At 38.7% G+C, this 25,003-nt stretch overlaps 1 protein-coding gene across 1 annotated transcript in view; it reads right to left on the bottom strand.

The window, feature by feature from the left end:
* Nucleotides 1–25,003, bottom strand: part of LOC124774920 (UDP-glucose:glycoprotein glucosyltransferase) — a 128,283-nt gene that overhangs the window by 57,397 nt on the left and 45,883 nt on the right. The window contains exons 5-11 of the mRNA XM_047249596.1: nucleotides 21,342–21,511; nucleotides 18,758–18,953; nucleotides 18,236–18,449; nucleotides 13,773–13,993; nucleotides 12,963–13,184; nucleotides 3,297–3,476; nucleotides 1,087–1,268 (exon numbers count right to left, since the gene is read on the bottom strand). Coding sequence (XP_047105552.1) covers nucleotides 1,087–1,268; nucleotides 3,297–3,476; nucleotides 12,963–13,184; nucleotides 13,773–13,993; nucleotides 18,236–18,449; nucleotides 18,758–18,953; nucleotides 21,342–21,511 — 1,385 coding nt within the window. The remainder of the gene's footprint in view (nucleotides 1–1,086; nucleotides 1,269–3,296; nucleotides 3,477–12,962; nucleotides 13,185–13,772; nucleotides 13,994–18,235; nucleotides 18,450–18,757; nucleotides 18,954–21,341; nucleotides 21,512–25,003) is intronic.

The following is a 25,003-nucleotide window of genomic DNA, read 5'->3' as shown; positions in this document are numbered from 1 at the left end:
GCTATTAAGAGATGACACATTAATTGCAGTTTGTCAGCCACAAATTTAAATGAATTTATTACTTCATTTATACCTAAAACTTTCAGCAACTGTGGCACTGACACACAAGTGATGTGATTTCTTGAATATCATGACTATAATTTGTGTAGATCAAGACTGGTCATACTAAAAGATAATCCCTTCAGCTGCATGTTCAAAATTACTTTCTACAAATATTTAGGTGCCATTCCTCATCGCTTATTGCAAATATTAATTATATATCCCCAAAAAGTTCTTGCTCAAGAAACTTGCTCTCTCTCTCTCTCTCTCTCTCTCTCTCTCATACACACACACACACACACACACACACACACGTACGTTCGTGGATGACATCTGATTTTGAGAGAAAATAAGACAATTCTTACTTCTCAAGTGCCAACTACATTCATAGAAAAAGATAGCGAGAAATCTGCATATACCTGTCATTTTAATAAAGAAGTGGCATAATTCGAATTCTTGAAGGGCAAAGAAAGTAGATAACAGTGTAAAATCTACATGTTTATTGAAAAAGATAACACAATCTACACTCACACAGTTATCACAGACACACAGTGGAACAGCTGGGGCAAAAAAAAAAAAAAATTTCACTCAACTTTTGAATAGTTTCTTGTTTCAACAAAGCTGCTTTATCAGTTTAATTACTGTGTAATATGAGTCCCAAGACAATGAACTGAAATAATATCGATGAAAGTAGATAGATTTTTTTGGGTGGGTGAGGGGTGGGAGAAATCTAGCAGTATAGATAGTGTCCTTGGAGATACAATATCTAGAATGATATTCTACAATGCATCTGAGGATACTTAATACATACCAACTTACCTCATTTAAAAAACATGTTTGCACTGAGGAGGGGGGGGGGGGGGTGAGAGAGAGAGAGAGAGAGAGAGAGAGAGAGAGAGAGAGAGAGAATATCCAAATAATTTGAAAATGGCATCACCTTGTAATAATTTCAACATTTCACTGCTGCACAACGAAACACTGCACAACAAATCAGGTTACATTATAAAGGATAGGAACAATAAAAATAAAAGTATCACTTGTACACACCTGGGCATAACATGAGGTTGGTTCATGATAAAATCCAAAGTATTGTCAGCATCTGTGAGCTCACCCTTGTACACTGCTTTCTGAAAAATTGCTGACTGACTCATTATTTCATTAAGAACAGCTTCATCAAAGTCATTCGAGTTTAATACTTTTTCAGGCAGTGGTATTCCATTCATGAGAACCTAGATAAGAAATGATATTTGTTTAAGCACAATTACTGCATTGGAATGTACTACATAATTAGCATGTTTTTAATTACTACTTTCAACATGATAGTGGACAGTTGTGGATGGAATGCAAATAATGAAAGGAGTAAATGTAATTAGTCATAGAACAACTGAGCTGCTGAGAGCAAATGTCAAAACACACACACACAAAATGCTAGTGAAGCAACAATGATGAAAAGCTGAGATTCCAAGTGGTCGGTAAAATAAAGATCTGGATTTGAATGATACTGAAAATAAATTCTGAGCTGAAATGAAAAATTTTTGAATAGGAGGAGGGCAGGGAGTGTCCAGGAGGAGGAAGAGGAGGAGGGAGGGGCAGGTGCTGCAAAAGAACCACAACAATAATTAACAATGGAGCACTATTCAAGTGGCACAAGGTTGCAAGAACAATTTTTTGCCTGATGGTGAACTGAGGTGTGATCATACTGAGATTCGATAAAACTGGAGTAGTCAAGTTCCACATGCTCCCCAAGCCCTGTAACAAACACTTTTCAAAATAATTATCTTCACACGATGTTCCTTTCAAATTCCTTAGGTGTATCAGGCAAATCAGTTATCCTCAAAAATGAGTTTAAAATTTCAAACTTTGTCCCTCATTCTCAATTCAGGCAAACACAAAGAGCGTGAAGAATTTCTTAGCCAAAACTTAAAAGTCTGTTTAATGTGTCAACATCTCAAACCTCCTAACAGTCATTTGCAGATTGCAATTCTAGGAGAGGAATTAAAAACTGAAAAGCCACCCAAAAATAAAGAACACTCAAGAAAACTGCCAAGCATTTCACATAAAACTGTTCATAACAACTGAAAATATAGTCACACACAAAACACTTTCTTAAGGGACACTATTCCCTTGTTCAAAGCGATCAAACAAGATACTGCCAACTCAAATAACATGGGGAAAGAGTAACTCAAAGACTTTCTGTGGATTCTTAAAGGATATTATGTTTCCTAATTAGTATAACTATTATGTGACGTCTGCACACAAGGTCCTGTTGCATAACTGCCTACAGCAGGGCGAGATTATCCAAGGTGAATCAATATCTCCTGAACCCACACTGACAGCAGTTGAGAAATTGCCTTGGTCTAAAAAGTAGGAAAGGCAAGAGATGACCATGTGTCCAAGATCTTTCCACAACAAATCGCAACGGAGTCCATGGCTGACTGGGTGATGTGTGTCATGTAACAGGTTATGCGAATCCAGTTCCTACATGGAAGAGAAGTTGTCTGTTTAGTCACTAGCAGATGCACTGCATCAACCATATCTTCCTGAGATAACTCACTGGTAGTGATGGTTATTCTGAAAACCTTGAGATCATCATGTTGGGAGATTACGAAGGTACTTCAGTGTGTCATTTTGTTGTTCAAGTTCACTGCTTACTTCAAGGATATTGTTGCGATAACACATATTGGAGCTAGATGTTTTTTAAGAACCAATTTTTTGTGCTCTCAAGCTGCACGACCTCACTATCTGTGCATCAGTTTTATTAGTCTTCTCCTCGTACAATGTTTTACACTAAAGGACATTGGTATCAGTGCTAAAGTATTTACTGTGCATGTCCTCTTTTGCAGTATTCTAGTGCAAGTGCAAGCAACGTTTGTGTAGAGCCTAAAATCTAACTCCGATTCCAGATTTCATTGAAATTGTTAGCATTTGATTGCCACTTCATAATACTGCAAATTTACTAATCACAACAAATGCAGATTGGTAAGCTAAATATATTAAAATCTTTATCCCAAACTACGATCCCCATACAATGACTTTCTAGAGTATTTCTTTACTTTCTATAATTCTTGCTTCCATTCTTTTAATCTTTATTCATAGAAATTATGATTACAAGATCTTAGGAGTTTAACCTCTATTTCAGTCTGCTGCTATGTAGTATATGCTTGTTTTATTCACGGGTGAATGCCACCGTTACCTAGGACATCATTTTTTATCTTCTATGTTAATGATTACAGCTGATGCACTCAAGTTGTACAGACCTGTGGAAGAGTTCTGAAACCAGACCTAGTGACAAAATCTTTTGCAAGTTTCCGGCCTGTGTCATATGCAGTATCTTCCCCCAGTATTTCGTCCACTTCAGTAGAGGAAACCTTTGCACTTAGCGCTTTCACAACATCCTCAACTGTTATATCTCGATCTTCTTTTACTGCTGCATATACCTAAAACATGAAAAATTTATGTATTAAATTAATGTCCAAAGCAAACAAAGTGAAAATTTAAAAATTAAACTCATTTATTAATTTAAAAAAGACTGCATTTTCCATTTTGTATTTCTGAATTTTTGTAAGTATAAAATCATGATAGTGACAGTGTAAGTTTTAAATGTTTTTCTTTTAGTTCTCTATTACACTAATAAACTGTATTGATTCACTATTTTACACAGTGTGTAAACATTAGCATAGAAAAAAATTATCTGTTTTGTTAATAAGGAATAAATTTTCATTTTGTATAATTATGAATTGCTTATGGCAATAAATATGCTGCTGACCCTTAAAATTGCAATACTATGAAGACAGAATGTAACAAGTGTTAAATTGGTGTGAAGTGCACTACCTGCTTAGATGCGCAAATGATTAACATTTTAACAAACTCACATAAAGTAGGTAAGAGTAACATTTACAATTTGTAATAATGAAAGATTATGTTGTAGGTTTCCAGTTCACAAATTATATTTCAATGTTGTTTGTTTATGAAAAGGAAATTTGCTACTCACCATATAGCACAGCTGCTGACTCGCAGACAGGCACAACAAAAAGATTGTCACAGCATAAGCTTTCGGCCAACAATGCATTTGTCAAAAATAGACGACACACGCACCTGCACACACGCACACAAACAACCCACAAATATTACTCATGAGGTAAGAGTGTGAGTTGATTTTGCGCACGTGTGTGGGTGTGTGTGTTTGAGGGGAGGTCTATTTTCGATAAAGGCCTTGTTGGCCAAAAACTTATATTGTGACAATCTTTTTGTTGTGCCTATCTGCACTCAGCATCTCCACTATGTGGAGCCACTTCCCTTTCCATAATACTGTTACACTCCAGCCTGGATTTTCCATTGTTTAATGTTGTTTGTTTGTGAGAATATCTGCATCTACATCTATACTCTGCAAACCACCATAAGGTGCGTGGTAGAGGGTGTGTCCCATTGTACCACTTATTAGAGTTTCTTCTCACTCTATTCACCTATGGGGTGTCAGAAGAATGATTGTTCGAATGCCTCTGTGAGTGGGGTAATTACTTTAATCTTATCCTCACAATCCCTATGTGAGTGATATGTATGGGATTGTCATACACACGTCATGATTTAAAGCCGGTTCTTGAAACTTTGTTAATATACTTTGTTAATACACTTTCTTGGGATAGTTTAAGTCCATCTTCGAGAGTTCAGTTCCTTCAGTATATCTCTGACACACTCCCAGGGATTTAACAAACCTTTGACTATTTGTAGTGCACGTCTATGTGTATGTTCAATATCCCCTATTAGTCTTATTTGTTGTAAGTCCCTCACACTTGAGCAATATTCTAGAACCAGTAGCACAAGTGATTTGTAAGCAATATCCTTTGTAAACAGACTTCACTTCCCCAGTATTCTACTAATAAACCGATATCTACCACCTGCTTTACCCATGGTGGAGGCTATGCAATCACTCCATTTCATATCCCTACAAAGCATTACACCCAGATATTCATAAGAGTTTGCCAATTCCAACAGTGATTCATTGATAGGATCATAGGATACTAGGTTTTTTTCGTTTTGTGAAGTGCACAGTTTAACATTTCTTAACATTTAAAGCAAGTTGTCAATCTCTGCAGTACTTTGAAAGCTTATAAAGATCTGACTGAATATTTATGCATCTTCTTTTACACAGTACTTCATTATAAATAACTGCATCATATGCAAAAAGTCTGCGGTTACTATTAATATTGTCTGCAAGGTCATTAATACACAACATCAACAGTAAGGGTCTCAACACTTCCTGGGGCACACACTACATTACTTCTACATCTTATCATGACTCTCCAGCCAAGATAACATGCTGCATCTGCCTCCCACAAGTTCCTCACAATCCAGTCACAAATTTCACTTGATATCTCGTATGATTGTACTTTTGACAATAAGTGTAGTTGTGATACTAAGTCAAACGCTTGTCGGAAATCAAGAAGTACACCATCTACCTGACTGACTTGTTATAAAGCTTTCAATATGTCATGTGAGAAAAGTGCAAGATAGGTTTCACAAGATCAAGGATTCTGAAATCCACGCTGGTTGGCACTGAGGAGGTCATTCTGTTCAAGGTATCTCATTATATTTGAGCTCAGAATGTGTTTTAAGATTCTACAACAAATCGATGTCAAGGATATTGAACGGTAGTTTTGTGGATCACTTTTACTACCCTTTTTGTAAACAGGTGTGACCTGTGGTTTTTCCGAAGAACTAGGCACAGTTTTTGTTTGAGGGATCTATGATAGATTATAGTTGTAAGAGGGGCTAACTCGGCTGCAAATTCAGTATAGAATCTGACAGGGATTCCAATGGGCCCTGGATCTTTGTTCAGTTTTAACAATTTCAGCTGTTTCTCAGCACCACTGGTACTAAAACCTATTTCATTCTCCTTTTCAGTGGTTCGAGGATTAAATTCAGGCAATTCTCCTATGCTTTTCTTTTGTAAAGGGATATTTGAAAGAGTCAAGCATTTCAGCTTTTGCTTTGCTACCCCTCAGTTTCAGTTCCTGTCTTATTCGCTAGGGAATGGACATTTAACTTTGGTGCTAGTAACAGCCTTTACATAAAGCCAGAATTTCTTTGGATTTTGCAAAATATCATTTTACATTCTGCTACGGTAGCCACCAAATGCTTAATGCATTGCTCTCTTGACAGCCAAATGTGTTACATTCAGCCTTTCTCTATCTATAGCCCTACGCTTCGTTTTACACCCATTATGCACTAATCTCCATTTATTTACAAGTTTATTCCCAATGACTGGATCACTGCCAAGCAAGACTATAATTATCTTTCTGCAAATATTTCTCCTCACTCAATCAGAATCCCAAGAGTTTCAAGCAAAACCAGAATCAATGTCGTCAGGAGGGCCATAATCCGCACCCTCTAGGATCCCAATGGCACCACGCGACAAGTGCCACAAAAAACAGACATTGTTCACTCAGCCATGCGCAATCATACAGCAGTGTTACATACCTTGAGTCAGTAAATGGGCTTGTTTCAAGCAAGGTACACATCCGCACAAACAGTGTGGCATCTGCATCACCACACACTTCAGCACAATGACCACTGTTGTGGCTTCCCCTGACAAGGTAAAAGAGACATGCGCTGGCAGTGGTAGGCCCTACAAAAACAGTGATCAGAGGAGTCGCACCACATCGTCTCTTCATGAGCCCCAGTTCTGGGCACAACATCTACTTTTAAATTTACATCTGCATATACTGCAAGCCACCGTGCACTGTGTAGCAGAGGGTATTCTGTACCACTACTAGTTATGACTGTCTACGGGGTGAGTCACGTAAGACTTAACATCTTTTATTTCATGGACTGTTACACAAATTGAAACACGGTTTTTGGCAAATGTTACAGCATCAAGAAGCATGTATGGTTTTGTTTGATTAAGGTTTTGCCACTGGTATCAACTGAGGTATTGAAGTAAGTACTTGTCTCAAATGGAACCATATTCTTTTTATAACTGCATTCAGTAGCTCTTTAGAAGTCAGTTATAGGATTTAGCATTTGATGATGTTGATGTTAAAAGCTGTCATAAAAACATTCGAAAAATGTTTGAGAACATGAGAGCACGATGGCCAGAAATGGCATTTGCGGTGCAAACTTTGCCAGGCAGGCGTCCCTGAGCAGATTGCGCAGTTGTATAATGTAAGGGGGGCCTGCGCTATGAGAATAAAGCTTTATTTCCTCTTGAACCTACTTATGACCTAGACACAGGTTCACCTACAAATGTTGTGTATGGAAATATGACATTCTACAATCTAGCGTATCAAAAAGGGCTTAGCAAAAGTATTTCACATTTGTGTATCCTCCCATATTTACACGAGCTGAAACAGAGAAATCAACTGTTCGTTCTTCAAAAATAACAAGGTGCCTTAGAGGTAAAATAAATGATGTCTGACAACTGTCTCTACATTGCTCTAAATTACATCATACGGGATACATTCATTGAACCAAACATTTTATTAAAAATACTTTTGTGACCACCTGCACACAACAAAATAAATATTCTTGTTAATGAAACATTGTTTCAAGCTCAATGTAAGTGCGTAATGATAGTGTTACCAGCTATGTGCAATATACGCAGTTGACTTATTTGACACTGCAATGCGATTTCGTACAAATGTAAATGAAATGAACAATTTACTAACAATAATATGGTAACCACCCAAATCACATAAATTTTGTCTTCCAATAAACTAACTTTATCCTTTATTTAAGCATGTGTTCAAACTGTTGACAATGGACTGAAAGGCACATTTGCAATTGCCATTCGAAAGAATGATGAACAAATTAGTTACAGTGGATGATGTGGTATAACAAACACTGGCAATATGACAACACATATCACCTGGCATAATTGGGGCTCCATCACAGATTGGATCTTTGAGTGCTCCCCAAAGAAAGAAATCAAGATAATTGGGGAACCACACAGGCCATTTGACAACAGAATTTCATCCTAAACAACATCCAGAAAAGTTCTCATTCAGTATTTGCATTGCAACACCAGATGGGTGAGGTGAACATATGTCGTTTTGCAGCCACATACACTGTCGAATATCTAGTGTTACCTCTTCAAGAAGAACCTGGAGAATGTTCATCAGAAAGTGTGCACATGGATGCCCACTTAGAATGCCTGAGAGGAAGTAAGATCCCACAATGTAATTTCCTGTAACGGTTACCATATGTTTATGCTTCATGGCCACTGATGTCGCACCTGATGAAGCACGTGTGTATTTTCGACTGCCCAATAGTGCATGTTAAGCAAATTTACATTAGTGTGCAGAGTGAGATTTTCACTCTGCAGCGGAGTGTGCACTGATATGAAACTTCCTGGCAGATTAAAACTGTGTGCCGGACCGAGACTCAAACTCGGGACCTTTGCGTTTTGCGGGCAAGTGCTCTACCAACTGAGCTACCCAAGCACAACTCACGCCCCATCCTCACAGCTTTACTTCTGCCAGTACCTCATCTCCTACCTTCCAAACTTTACAGAAGCTCTCCTGTGAACCTTGCAGAACTAGCACTCCTGAAAGAAAGGATATTGCAGAGACATGGCTAAGCTGTTTTAATCTGCCAGGAAGTTTCATATCAGTGCACATTCTGCTGCAGAGTGAAAATCTCATTCTGGAAACATCCCCCAGGCTGTGGCTAAGTCATGTCTCCGCAATATCCTTTCTTTCAGGAGTGCTAGTTCTGCAAGGTTCACAGGAGAGCTTCTGTAAAGTTTGGAAGGTAGGAGACGAGATACTGGCAGAAGTAAAGCTGTGAGGACAGGGTGGGAGTCGTGCTTGGGTAGCTCAGTTGGTAGAGCACTTGCCCGCGAAAGGCAAAGGTCCCGAGTTCGAGTCTCAGTCCATCACACACTTTTAATCTACCAGGAAGTTTTACATTAGTGTGGTTATTAACCATTGCTTTATCAGTAGAGAGCATACACTGGAAAAATGTAGGGTCATCTCTCAGTTGCAGAAGGGCAAACCAACAAAATTCTATACCATGTTTGAAGTCACTGTCATCAAGCACCTGATGTAGTGACAGATAATAGGGATGGAAATTCTGTCGATGCTAGCTGTGAATGACACAGTGTCTCATTCCGTAGTTTATTTAAGTTATCCTGATTCACATGGTCCAGTTAATTTTTCAAGAAACATTTTCTTTTGAGTGGCGTCAGAATTTACAAGTTTTACGTGCCATGCAATCATAAAAATGTTGTGAGCTAATAAGTGTGTATTCACAAACACACAGACCATTTGCTAGCCCTAACTTCACTCCACCCAATAATAATTTTACTTTCCGTGAAAAGTCATTAACTGAAAAATTACCCATTCCTAAAGTTCTGATCCACCCAAAGACACTTCTGTTATTAGAACTTTAAATCTTGTTCATTGCTCAGATTTGATGTTATATGTCTGTTGGCCTAATTTTTCTGACCCAGATAATATATCTGATTATCCAAGTTAAGGAAATTAGGAAAATTACAAACTTGAGAAATTCACATGCAATTCTGCATACACTGTATGAAGCAACTATTACATCAAACTTTACTAATTTTACAGCTATCAAATAAACAAAATAATTATTTGAGTCATTAGGATGATACCAATACTAAATTTGACCCTTTTGTCATTACAAAGTAATGTGATTGCCAATTTTCCTAATTATCTTTATGTGTGCTGATATATACCACCAGTACACAGGAAATCCACAATTCCCGATGAGTCGCCAACTCTTTAACATCTACACGTAAATACCTTTTGAGAACTATTTTTGAATCTGTAGTTAACTAACATCTGGTTCACATCTCAGTGTAAAACTTCGCCAATAAGTAAAGTTCTAAATGTAAAATTCTGTGGGTAGCAACAAATAACATGAACATCTGTGTACTGCCATCAGTTACCAAAAATTCCAACATGTTCAGTGGCTACATAATCAAAACCAACTTTGTGATATTAATCAGGCAGGATTCGCTTGTGAAAGTGCAGTGCATAAATACTTCCACTAGTAACATATGTACTAGTTTATCGGACGTGTCTACCCATGATTAATATTCTATATGAAATCTTATCGACAAGCTGATCATTGCATTCTCAAAGTGATGATAAATGTGCAAACCAACCAATTAAACAGATGCTCTGTTGCATCCACTGTTTAAGAACTTGTAATAAAACCAGATTACAGTAAGGCAACAGACCTTTGATGACTGAGGATCATCAATAAATAATTTAAGAGAATTGTGTGATTTGAGCATAGACATCTCATGCCCATACCTCCAAAAACCTACTACGGACTCTGTGCTGTACTGCATTCAAGAGGTGAACCAACATATTATTAAGGAGGTGGTCATATTGTTTTAGCTCATCAGTCTACACTTTCATTCTCAAGGCCTACTGTGGTACTTTGAATCAATGGAACATTCAGTTTAAGTCTTTCCCAGATCCAAGGCTTTGGCGCACATATATCTTAACCTGCTTTATTAGATAGAAAAATATAGGGTTCCACTTAATACACCCAAGTGTGTATTGCACTATGAAAGCAGCTACACAGGCAGCAGAATATGTGGCGTGCACAGTAGATGGTCAAAGAAACTCATTTGAAGACAATGAGGGACAGGAACGATCCCGCATGATTAAGTAAGAATTATGAAGTTACTATGAAAGCAGAGATAGCTAGGTGATCAATTCAAACAGAAGCTGAATGAAGACCAAACAAGTTGTGCAAAAAGTATTCAATGAATTAAGAAGCAAAATCTTATCTGCAGAGTTGCCAGAACACCATACAAAGTTTTGGTTTGATGTAACATCAGTTAATAGAACAAAGTCATCTGTTCATAGGCTGTTTCTGAAGAACAAAAACAAAAAAAACAGCAAAAAGTTTTGTGAAATGATTTGCTGGAAAGTAATCAATAAAACAGATTAGAGAAACACTTGACACACCTCTGAATAATGCTTGAAATATTGTACAGTTACTGAGACTGTGTAGTCTACATAATCCATCAGACAAATGTCCTGTAGCACTTTTTCAAAATTCTCAGACTAAGTTAAAAATTGAACTTTAAATTCTCAACTGGCACCTCATCTGATATACACAATTTCTAGTGTCATCCGAATGCAAATCAAATGTTTCTTTAATCCATTTTCTTTCTTAGTTTTAGACAAATTATTTCAAAAAAACATTTGACCTTTTCCCAAATTCTATTTTAATTTCAAAGTTTTCTGTATTGACAGTTAAATATCACATCCACTTAACTTCTTATGTACAAAATGTCTAGGCCTTGAAGAGAGAAACTTTTTTACACTTCATTTACATAGCTAGAAACAGCTGTTCATGAAATATTTCAGTTTTCCCTCAAATCACTAAGTTTTTCTGATTTACCCTGATTACTTCGAAGCATTTAAATCTTTCTGCCAAACTAGACCTCTTGCTTGTCAATTTGATACCTCATTTGTCCATCTGTCACTCTTCATTTGTCTATGAAAATTTGGACAAAACGAAATTGTGTAATTTTCAGGGAGGCTTGTTTTCACTCTGTTCAAAAGTTTGACCAAAATACATGAAAATATTAAATGAATACTAAAATATGAAAGTGTCTCCCAGAACTGCTTCACTGAATATCACAATGCAATTATTACCTTCAACCATTACACAGATGTGAAAATACATGCAGAAAAAAAGCAAGTGCAGAACTGAAAATCAGCTCAGCTCAACAGAGGAAAAGTAATTGGACCTAATGGAGTTCTTGTCAGATTCTATTATGAACAAGCAGAAGAACTGGCTCCACTTGCAACAGTGTAAATGCTAAAACAAAGAAGCATGTCACCTGACTGGAAAACGGCACAGGCCATTCTAACCTATAAGAAGGATCATGGGAAAGATGTGCAGAACTATAGACCTATATCACACCAACATCAATGAGTAGGGAAATTATTGAACATATTGTGTGTTCACATATGACGACTTTTCCAGAGACAAAATAACTTGTGTAGAAATCAATGTGGTTTCTTCAAGCACTTTTTGCATGCAACTCAGCTTTCTCTGTTGATCATTAGATTCAGGGAGTAGTAGATAGCAAAGCTCACATTTGATGGCTCAAGAAACAGGTTACTTACCCAGACACTGATCTCTCACAGTGATTGTGACAGCAAAAGTTAGAGAAATTCAGTTTCCTACACGATAACTTTTTGATGCCTCTTTTGGCATAACGTCCACCAACGGAACAGTTAGGTGAAGAAATTATTCTGATACACTATGAACCCTTCATCAAACATCATACAGCATCTATTGAAGCACACACCAAACTATAAGTTCTGCGACAAGGAAAATTGGAAATGATTGTGACATGCCGCTAGCAGAAAATTTGTGTCATCGTCCAGAATTAAAATATTCTGCACCTGTATGTTATATGAAATCCAATTGACTTGAGAATAACACTTGATACAGAACACATGGCTTCCATTGAAAACTGTTCCATCTCTCTCTAAATTCATTTACATACATTTTACAGCTATCATGTGGATTGTCGTCATTTCAAGCCCATCCACTGGTGAAAAACTGAATGCCATATGTCACTATAGCACATAAATTGTAGCTGTGTGTCTTTGTGGTAAACTGTTCCACAATTTATAGTTAAGAAACATTTGAAAAATCACCTTTTTTTGGTGAGGGCCAAAAAAATCAGCCAAAAGCAAACACAATGAAGAGTTGGAAATATCACTCATTAAGTGTGCAAGTCTATTTTATCTATTCCTGGCTCAGCTCTCCCAGTAGTGCACAAGCTTTATACTTACCCTGCAATGGGGAAAACAGGTTTGATCAACTTTAACAAATCACAAATAGCTGACATCGTGGCCCACGACTTAATTTAACATGTACACTGACTCAAGTGAGAGCACACATACAAAATTAAAACTTACATCAGTGATAAAGGCAAGACCATGGTAGGCATCCTTTGTTTCCATCATGTAATTGAAGGCATTGAGGAGAGCAACTCCAGCATCTTCAAGACCTGTTACTTTTGAATCTGGATTAACAGCAAACACCAAACCAATTCGCAGTGGAGCTGGGTGCAAGTAAAATGATTCCGCCAATTTTAGCAGAGGCTGTGCTTCACGCTTGGCTGGATCTGTTATGATAACCTGAAGACATTACACAGTTATCAGTATAATATTGTAATTATAAGAAATTACTGTAAAAGAACACAGAATGTCTTATTATAGTAAGTAAATTACATCTACAGGTAACAGCAATGGTAGAAAATTAAGTACAGAAATGAGAGTCACTAGAAAACAAAAGGCATCTGAATTTCAATTTGATAAATGCCCTTGAAGTCAAACACTAAGCCACATTTCTGACAATTTCAATATTGCTTATTAATTACAAACAGCTACATTGTTATTTAATGTTGCTAATTTGTCATTTGGCAACGATTCAAAAGCAAAATTCACAAATGGTTATAAAATAAGAAGGGGATATTCAGTGACAAGTTCTTTATAACACAGAACAGCAACAATTCAATTCTCAGTTGCACAATACATTTACAGGTTTCTGCCCTACTTACAAAGTACATGTTGTTGGTTTCCTTCCTTAACTTCCTTGATCTTCTATACAAACAACATTTTTTCCTTCCCTTCATTCATCAATATGACTTACTTTTCATTTGAAGTGAGCAGTATAAAGACTACAAATTATTATTTTACATAACTAAAACTCAATACAGAACATACCAAATGGTATAAGTTGCGACGCACACTCCTCAGCATGCCTGGGAATGTGGGACGGAGTAATTCCATCAATGTGTCAGACCATCTACGATACTGTTTGTCTTGCTCAATATCATTTACCCAGGTAACTGCTGAGTCTCTAATATCAATGGCAAATTCTGGACTTGAAGAGGTACGAGAGAAGTCAAGGCCTAACAAAGAACCCATCTGCGTGGCAGGTACACCTGATAAAAACAACCAATCATTTTAATAGGTACTTATGAAAACAACACAGTAATGCTCAAAAATAATGTCAAATTCAAATGAAGCATCCACATAACATCCCAAAAGTTCAAAAAAACTCTGGTTCATAGGACTTTTTGAATAACAGATTCAGCATATATATATATATATAAAAACAAAGAAGATGTGACTTACCAAACGAAAGCGCTGGCAGGTTGATAGACACACAAACAAACACAAACATACACACAAAATTCTGCTTTCGCAACCAATGGTTGCTTCATCAGGAAAGAGGAAAGAAGAGGAAAAGACGAAAGGACGTGGGTTTTAAGGGAGAGGGTAAGGAGTCATTCCAATCCCGGGAGCGGAAAGACTTACCTTAGGGGGAAAAAAGGACAGGTATACACTCGCGCACACACACCCATATCCATCCGCACATATACAGACACAAGCAGACATTTGTAAAGGCTCCTTACCCTCTCCCTTAAAACCCACATCCTTTCGTCTTTCCCTCTCCTTCCCTCTTTCCTGATGAAGCAACCGTTGGTTGCGAAAGCTTGAATTTTGTGTGTATGTTTGTATGTCTATCAACCTGCCAGCGCCTTCGTTTGGTAAGTCACATCTTCTTTGTTTATATATACATGACATCTGACAATCGTCAACAAATACCTACCACCTGCCAAAAGTCTGAATAACAACCTTGTTGCAATGCAGACTGCTGCAAGGCCTATAGGAAGAGAGGCAGTAGGGTTCTGGAAGGTACAGACAGGGATGTAGAGCCATGCTGACTTCAGTGTCATACCCAGCTGTGCTAAATTTCTTGGTTGAGGATCTGTGGCATATACACAGGTACTTGACTGGTTTTAAATCTGAGGAGTTTGGTGGCAGGAGACTATGGTAAAAAGATCTTGATGCTCTTTGAATCACACACATATTCTGCGAGCTGTGTGACATGTTGAAATGTCGTGCTGGTATATGTCGCCTAGCCAAGGTGAAACGACCTGCATGTAGAGGTGCACACGGCCCCCAAGAATAGATAAATACTTGTGTTGATACAATTTGCCTTCCAGAATGGCGAGATCACCCAGGGAATGCCACAAAAACATTCCCCATAGAATAACACTCCCTCTTTTGGTCTGGAGATTTTGTTCAAGTCTTTCTGAACTTTCTTAATGTCATCCATTACTTTCCTTTAGACAACTTAACCATCAGTGAACTATTTTACAGTGCTGTTGATCCTACTTGGTAATATGTTTGTGTATATTGAGACCTTTAGGTATCCTATTATGCTTCCTTGAAGACACATTCAACATTTCTTTCATTTCTGCACAACATTCACCATCCAGTAGAAAGTACACATTTCTGTTACAAATCCTTCCACCTCAAGAGACCAATAAAACAACAATCTTTTAAAACTGTGATGTAATGGCATGCTCAGTGAGCAGTAATGACAAACCGTAAGTGATTCAACAACGCTAAAGCACATCAATAGACCCAGGAGGAGGCCACTGCAACCGTGTCCGAAACATTGGTTTCTCTAGTATAGCTTTTTACATTGTGACATGGTACAATATTCAGAAAATATCTTAGTCAGTCGCTGATGATTTAGTACTGTGTCTAAAGCCTTTCAGAAACCTAGGTCAGCTGAATCTACCCATTCACCTGCCCCTATTGTTCACAGTACATAAAAAATAAATAAAACAAGCTTTCATTTCATGCTAGTGGCTTTTCCTGACAATGTTTATTCTATGGGGGAAGCATGTTTTCCTGCAGGGAGGTCACAATATTTAAACTCCAGGCATGCTCTAGAACCCTCCAACAGATGGGCTTAAACATTATTGTTCTGTATTTATGTGCAGCTGGTTTTCCACCCATTTTGTAAACAGGGTTCAGTTACATTTGGAACTAATTCCACAGAATATTCAAAGTGGAATCCAACTGGAACTATGTCAAAACCTGATGTCTTCTGTGCTTTAAGTAACCTTATTATTTTTCAATAATGGAGGTGCTAATACCAACATCTCTCATTTGTGATGCTGCATAGCAGTCAAACATTGGCGCAGCAGTAACATCATGCACATATAATTCTTGAGATCTTCAGTTTCAACATCACAGATCCAAAACAGATTGAATGGAATGACCTTACTGTTTTTTCATATGCCGTAAGTTCCTAGGAATTTCTGACAGATCTTTTGCCATAAGATGACTGAAAATTATTATAGGCTTCAAGCATGGCCCTTATCACAGATGCACAAACTGCTATTGACTTTTCTTTATCACTTTCCCAGTAGTCTCTTGGGGGTGAGAGTGCAGTCATCTCTATTTTTGTAACATTCTCAGAATGGTATCATTGAACCAGGGTGGGTATTCATCTTTTTATCACTTGTAACATTCCTACCCAGATCGCAGTTTACAGTCTCTATGATTATACTCTTGTCCATATTAGTTCACAGTCAGATTAATTTTGGACCTAATGCTTCTGCTCGTGGCTATAAAAATTCCTCCTAGAGATTAATCTATCCTTATTATATAGCAGGCAGTTAAATGAAAACAAGACAGATGGAAAAAGTAACTAAACTGTTTATTATTTCAATGGTAATTGCCATAACTTTTAATACAATTATCCCACTGTGAGACAAGACATCAGAACCTTCATGGAAAAATGTTTGCAGCTGCCTATGGAAACATGATTGTGCCCAGGTGTGAGTCTCTTCATCTGAAGCAAATCGACAGCCATGAAAGTCTTTCTTCTGGGCTCCAAATACATGGAAATTGCTTGGGGATAACTTGGGACTGTACGGAGGGTCTGCTAGGGCTTCCATGCGAAACTTCTGCAGCATAGTCTATACAACCTCAGCAACATATGTATGGGCATTACCCTGCAAAAGATCGATGCCACTATTAACATTCGTGGGTGTTTGGGCTATGTTGCAGAAGTTTCACTGGGAAGCCCTTACATATCCTCCACACTGTCCCAATCTCTCCCTATGCAACTTCTGCCCCATGCAGATTTCCATATTTTTTGGAGAACTGAAGAAAGACATTTTATGGTCATTGATTTGCCTCAGACAAAGAGGTGCACGCCCATGTACAATCGTGGTTCAATAGGCAACTGCAAACACTTTGCGTTAAAGACAAGACCATCCTACCTAACAGTTGGATAAAAGTTATGGTGATTACTTTTGAAAAAATAAACAATTTGCTTAATTTTTTCCCATCAGTCTTTTTTTTCATTTGACTGCCTTTAATACATTCAACATGCTGAAAATTTCCCTACCCTCTGCTTCAGGCTTCAACTCACTCTCACCTCCTAGTATGACACTGGGAGGGGGGGAGGGGGAGCGGGCAGAGGAATGGGACTGCTTTCCATGAGAGATGTGTGCTATGGGATTTCACTGCAAAAATTCTGGCAGTTAAGTAATATTCTGAGATTCTCAATCTCAGAATTTCTGTGCAATCCTTGAGGTATATACTGGAGTCTCATAAATTTTGTGTAATCTTAAAAAAAGTACATTCCTAACATAATCTGCCACTTTAGAAGCTATTTTCAGAATGTAGTGCACATCTGACCTATAGAAGTCCCCATTGTGTGCTGCAAGTGAGGGATCTACAGCCAATCACATCACAGAACCTGTGAAGCCTCTAGTTTAGACCCTTCAGTCCAATCCAATCCAAGGAACTCTATCGTCCCTTAGAATGGTGCAGCAATTCAATGACTGTACTGAGCGAGTTCTCACAAGAAACACTAGCTGTCTTTGTCATGTCATTTATTACCAGAAAGAACTGACAATTGTCTCAGAACACAGACAACAGACACAATTGGTAAGGACATGATTGATAATATGCAGGTGACTGCAACCTATGTCCCCAACTACTCCTGGAATGACCTGACAGACAATTTCACCCATGTACACATTGGGTGCACGTCCAATTCATTTCCCTCCTGCAACACAATTTTCCTAAGAGGAGCCATCACGTGCCTATCACATAGCCTCCTCTTTCCCCTCTGAGGGTGCCCTGACCAAATGATGAATTTCACATTACTTCTAAAATAATCTATCTTATAAATAAATTTACACTAAAATATTTATAATTTACAGTTGATTAGGAACCACACACGGACATTCAGAAATACTAACTTTTACTCTGAATGAAACAAAAATGAATTAGTGTGGCAATGAATGATCAGACACATTTAAGAAATTTATGGTTTAAAAAATATAGATACATGAGACTTTTCTTACCTATTTTGTGCAAACCTTCCATAACTCTCAGTTCTTGCCTAACCACCTCCAAGAGTGATATAACATCAACAATGTCAAGATCAAAGAACATTCCATTTAAGAACAGGGCTGTGTCTGATGGCTGGAGGTTTAAAGAAGAGGCAAAAATATCCTGATTTTCTTTGATTTCTTGTTTCAATTCATCTCTTACAATAGTCCTTACTAGAGAGCGTGCCTGAAAGTGTAGTATATTTGTCATCAATATGTTAATAATAGCTACTGTGCCTAACATTTTCTTTTAATTAGAGAGTGATACTTTCCCTTATAAGTCAATATGAAAATTCTACTGCAAACAAATTAATGTGTCAAAAGCTAGCTGAGAAATTTCAGCACAACCAAATCCTATATTTTGCACTATTATAATGATTCAAAACAAAAACAAATAGAATTGTTATCCAGCAAGTACATGATACCACATATGCACATAAAACACATCTATAGTAATTTCACTAACTTTCATGAGACAGTTCCACAAACCCTTACCTGTAAAGGGAAATTCTGAGCAGTATGTGTAAGAACTTTGAGAGCTTCTTCACGGGGTGCAGCCATTATTCTCTCAGCAGCCTGTAGACTAAGCTCCTGTACTTGCCATACTTTCAGTGGTGCTAACTCACTGCTCGATTCTACAAGGTGTTGCCTGAATTTTTCAAGATTCTCCTTCATGTCTGGGTAAAGATTCCTACATGTCAGAAAGCAGAGAGCATAAGTGATCAAATGATTTATTAAATAAAAATAATAATGAGTACAATCCCCTTTGACTTGTTTGCATACTTCAATGAACTGCAATGATGGCTGACAAAGTGCCACACTGCCATGTCAATGCAAGCAGGACTGTAAGAGCACTACTGTGCAGATACTCGAAAATATCTGTATTCAGGCCTCCACTTATACTGAAGTTCATAATTCTTAAAATAAAAATATTTATTGATCACTCACCGCAGAATCTATAGATATATGAACCAGCTTTAATGTTTTGTCTAGGCAATTAATCTGCCAGATAATGTACTTTTATCAACAGTAAAAAACATTAGAGAAAACAATAAAATTACAAGACAGAATAGCTGGCAAATACTTTCCTCCAGCACGTGAAATTCTAAATACGCATGCTATATATATAAAAACAAATACGCTGTAACTTACCAAACAAAAGCATTGGTATGTTGATGGAGACAATAACAAACACACACACAAATTTCAAGCTTTTGCAACCCAAGATTGTTTCATCAGGAAAGAGGGAAGGAGAGGGAAAGATGAAAGGATATGGGTTTTAAGGGAGAGGGTAAGGAGTCATTCCAATCCCGGGAGCGGAAAGACTTACCTTAGGGGGAAAAAAGGACAGGTGTGTGTGCGCGCGCGCCCACACGCCCACACACACACACACACACACACACACACACACACACACATACATATGTCTGCCTGTGTCTGTACATGTGCGGATGGATATGTGTGTGTGCGCGCTAGTGTATACCTGTCCTTAGGTCTTTCCACTCCCGGGATTGGAATGACTCCTTGCCCTCTCCCTTAAAACCCATATCCTTTAGTCTTTCCCTCTCCTTCCCTCTTTCCTGATGAAGCAACCTTGGGTTGTGAAAGCTTGAAATGTGTGTGTGTGTGTGTGTGTGTGTGTGTGTGTGTGTGTGTGTGTGTGTGTGTTTGTGTTTGTGTTTGTGTTTGTTATTGTCTCTATCAACATACCAACGCTTTCGTTTGGTAAGTTACAGCATCTTTGTTTTTAGATATATTTTTCCCATGTGGAATGTTTCCAAAAATAGTCTTAATGATTGGAACTGTTACTTTCTTTCTCAAGGAGGAAAGGGTGAAAGGCTGGAAAAAAAATAAGGGGGAGGGAGGGACGAGGGGGGGAGGGGGGGGGGGAGGGAGGGAGGGAGGGAGGGGGGGAGAGAGAGAGAGAGAGAGAGAGAGAGAGAGAAACAGAAGAGAAGGGCATTAGGACTTAATATGCCATCAAATATGAGGTTTTTAGAATGGAGCATAAGCTTGGACTGGGGAAGGAAACTGCCCTTGCCATTTAAAATGAATTATTCCATCACTTCTCTTTAGCAATTTTGGGAACTCATGGAAAACTTAAGCTCGAATGTACAATTTGGGTAGGTTAGCAAAGCAGTTTTTGGTCACACACATCCAAGATTGAGAGGGACTCAACTGGTTTTAATATTCACACTTCTTTGCACTGATATTTCAGATTACACCAAGTATGTATATATACTAAAATGTGAGTACATATATATACACTATGATACTTTTTAAACTCAAAAACCCATCATTAACTTTTTTTCTTTTGTGTCCTAATTCAGTGGACTGTACTTTTTTCCATGCTATATTTTATCAACCAGTCATCCATATTAAATAACTAATTTTCTCATGATAATTAGATTAAATGCACCAAACTCACACCAAACTCTTAGTGCTATATAGCCATAGCACATTTAACCAGTAAATTAAACATTCATGTAGTCATTAACCTTCGAAGCCTCACATGATGTGAAACAACCCTTCTGATTGGTGTTCTTGTTTAGTCTGCTTCTGAAATGCACTAGTGCAGTAGGTGTCTGGTCATAACAAACATGCCATACCATTTGTGTGGGTCCCAAACATATGTACCACACAATGGCCCCTTCGGGTGTGTACGAAGAAGACGGGCAGCTCTCTCAACAGCAGTAATTGACAGAGATGCACTGCTCACAGGACTCTTGTATTGAAGAGTTACAACAGCAGCCACCTATTGCTGCTTGAAGCAGTATAGAGCATGGTCACTGAATTGAGCCAAGTATCCTCTGCCATATACTTCAAAGTAAGCTGCAAAGGGCAGGCATAGAAGAACTACTGGCATGTGCATATAAACAGCAAACATTATTTCTCTAAACAAAAATATGTTAATTAGCATTCAAATTGTATGTCCACAGTTATTTCTGAAAGAACAAATCAGATATAAAAATGGAAGATTGATAACTACTGTCATCAAGGTTACTTACAAAATGTAGTGAACCAACAAAAATAACTCAAATTTTATGTATTAAAAGGACTTTTTATACAAATTATGTACTTTAGCTTGCTTATGTTGAAGCCTTCTATTTCTTCCTCTTCATCTTCTTGTTCTCCACTATCACTAGAGTCTCCTCTCACTTTTGTATCATCCTGAGCCTTGTATTCTGTTGACTTTATTTGTAATTCTACACCATAACCTGAAAGGCGTACTTTCCTTTCTGGTCGATCCTGGAATGTAAGATATAATTAGCCACTAAAACATGTCCAATTAAACAAGGGAAAAATTCTCCAATTGAAAATATCTAATTAACAAACAACTCTGCATACTCTCAGACTCATTTCCTATTATGCTATTTTCTACCAATACTTCAAGTCTGATGACAGCATTTTCTTCCAGAGCTAAACTGTAGACTAAAGCAAAAGAAATGCAGCAGTATGAATATACAAAATGTTTTATAGTAACTGACAACATCCACAAATGCATTTGTAATATATTTTATTGTTATAAAATGTTTCTTGGGCAAGACAGGATAGTAAGCATTTTATCTTTATTTTCATAGCAAAAGCCATGGCCACAAACTAGTACTGCCATTAAGCTAGAGTCCACATTACCACCATGTACAGCTGCTGGATTTGTTGTGGTTGGTGCATCAGATATCCTAATGTTCTTCACCTCTTCAAAGTGAGCGAGACTGACTGCAGCGGAGACTGATCAAATCACATGCACCATATTTCTATCAGTGCCACTTGATGGCATTTATACAAGCCTAAAGTCTCTGTCTTTACATCAACATCATTTTCAAAGCAATTTCTGCAACTGCTATGTTTGGATGCGAGCTGAGTTGGCATCCCTTCGCTCCCAGCTTCAGGCAGTGTTGGCTTCGGTCACACAGGTTGAGCCTGTTGCCAATGGGCATCACTGTGGGGGTCCGGATGGGGGTTTGTCAGGGACGGCCAGCTCGTCCCACACATCCCCCGATCGGACTACGGCTGTGGCTGCCCGGGATACTGCCCACATTGAGGCTGACCTCTCACCTGTGGTAGAGTGGGAGGTCATCTGGAGGTGTGGCAGGGGGCAAAAGACATTCTGGAGGGCTGAACGGAAGGCCTCTCCAGTTTGTCTACCGAACCAGTTTCAGGCTCTGTCTCCAGCTGATACTGATCTTTGGCCGGACATGGCTGCTTGTCCTGTTCCAGAGGTTGCCCCTCAGTCTGCAAGATCCGGGCGGTCGCAGAGGGTGGGCTTACTGGTAGTTGGAACTCCAACATCAGGCACATAATGGGGCCCCTTAGGGATGTGGCAGCAAGAGAGGGGCAGAAAACCAATGTGCACTCCGTGTGCATACCGGGGGGAGTCATTCCAGATGTGGAAAGGGTCTTTCCGGATGCCATGAAGAGTACAGGGTGCACCCATCTGCAGGTGGTCACTCATGTCGGCACCAATGATGTGAGTCGCTATGGATCGGAGGAAATCTCTCTGGCTTCCGGTGGCTATGTGATTTGGTGAAGACTGCCAGCCTCGCTAGTGGGATGAAAACAGAGCTCACCATCTGCAGCATCGTCGACAGGACTGACTGCGGACCTTTGGTACAGAGCCGAGTGGACTGTCTGAATCAGAGGCTGAGACAGTTCTGTGACAGTGTGGGCTGCAGATTCCTCAACTTGCGCCATAGGGTGGTGGGGTTTCAGGTTCTGCTGGATAGGTCAGGAGTCCACTACACACAGCAGGCAGCTACACGGGTAGCAGGGGTTGTGTGGCATGGACTGGGTGGTTTTTTAGATTAGATGGCCTCGGGCAAGTACAGAAAGGGCAACAGCCTCAAAGGGTGCGGGGCAAAGTCAGGACATGCAGGGACCAAGCAGCAATCAGTATTGTAATTGTAAACTGTCGAAGCTGCATTTGTAAAGTACCGGAACTTCAAGTGCTGATAGAAAGCACCGAAGCTGAAATCGTTATAGGTATGGGAAGTTGGCTGAAGCCAGAGATAAATTCTGCCAAAATTTTTACAAAGGCACAGATGGTGTTTAGAAAGGGTAGGTTGCATGCAACCAATGGTGGCGTGTTTGTTGTTGTTAGTAGTAGTTTATGCTGTAGTGAAGTAGAAGTGGATAGTTCCTGTGAATTATTATGGGTGGAGATTACACTCAACAACCAAGCTAGGTTAATAATTGGTGCCTTTTACCGACCTCCTGACTCAGCAGCATAAGTGGCAGAACAACTGAGAGAAAATCTGGAATACATTTCACATAAATTTTCTCAGCTTGTTATAGTCTTAGGTGGAGATTTCAATTTACCAGATACAGACTGGGACACTCAGATGTTTAGGACGGCTGGTAGAGACAGAACATCGAGTGACATTATACCGAGTGCACTATCCGAAAATTACCTCCAGCAATTAAACAAAGAACCAACTTGTGCAGATAACCTCTTGGACCTACTGATAACAAACAGACCCAAACTTTTCGACTCTGTAAGTGCAGAACAGGGAATCAGTGATCATAAGGCCATTGCAGCATCCCTGAATATGGAAGTAAATAGGAATATTAAAAAAGGGAGGAAGGTTTATCTGTTTAGCAAGAGTAATAGAAGGCAGATTTCAGACTACCTAACATATCAAAACGAAAATTTCTGTTCCAACACTGACAATGTTGAGTGTTTATGGAAAAAGTTCAAGGCAATCGTAAAATGCGTTTTAGACAGGTACGTGCCGAGTAAAACTGTGAGGGACGGGAAAAACCCACCATGGTTTAACAAGAAAGTTAGGAAACTACTGTGAAAGCAAAGAGAGCTTCACTGCAAGTTTAAACGCAACCAAAACCTCTCAGACAAACATAAGCTAAACGATGTCAAAGTTAGCATAAGGAGGGCTATGCGTGAAGCATTCAGTGAATTCGAAAGTAAAATTCTATGTACCGACTTGACAGAAAATCCTAGGAAGTTCTGGTCTTACGTTAAATCAGTAAGTGGATCGAAACAGCATATCCAGACACTCTGGGATGATAATGGCACTGAAACAGAGGATGACAAGCATAAAGCTGAAATACTAAACACCTTTTTCCAAACCTGTTTCACAAAAGAAGACCGCACTGCAGTTCCTTCTCTAAATCCTCGCACAAATGAAAAAATGGCTGACATCGAAATAAGTGTCTGAGGAATGGAAAAGCAGATGAAATCACTTAGCACAGGAAAGTCCACTGGACCTGACGGGATACAAATTCGATTCTACACAGAGCACGCAAAAGAAATTGCCCCCCTTCTAACAGCCATGTACCGCAAGTCTCTAGAGGAACAGAAGGTTCCAAATGATTGGAAAAGAGCACAGGTAGTCCCAGTCTGCAAGAAGGGTCATTGAGCAGATGCGCAAAACTATAGACCTATATCTCTGACATCGATCAGTTGTAGAATTTTAGAACATGTTTTTTGCTCGCTTATCACGTCATTTCTGGAAACCCAGAATCTACTCTGTAGGAATCAACATGGATTCTGGAAACAGCGATCGTGTGAGACCCAACTCGCTTTATTTGTTCATGAGACCCAGAAAATATTAGATACAGGCTTCCAGGTAGATGCTATTTTTCTTGACTTCCGGAAGGCGTTCGATACAGTTCCGCACTGTTGCCTGATAAACAAAGTAAGAGCCTACGGAATATCAGACCAGCTGTGTGGCTGGATTGAAGAGTTGTTAGCAAACAGAACACAGCATGTTGTTATCAATGGAG

This window comes from Schistocerca piceifrons, chromosome 2, assembly GCF_021461385.2.
Source record: "Schistocerca piceifrons isolate TAMUIC-IGC-003096 chromosome 2, iqSchPice1.1, whole genome shotgun sequence".
In the NCBI taxonomy this organism is placed as follows: Eukaryota; Metazoa; Arthropoda; class Insecta; order Orthoptera; family Acrididae; genus Schistocerca; species Schistocerca piceifrons.
The sequence above is the reverse complement of the archived record's forward strand: the minus strand, read 5'-3'. Positions and strand labels throughout refer to the sequence as shown.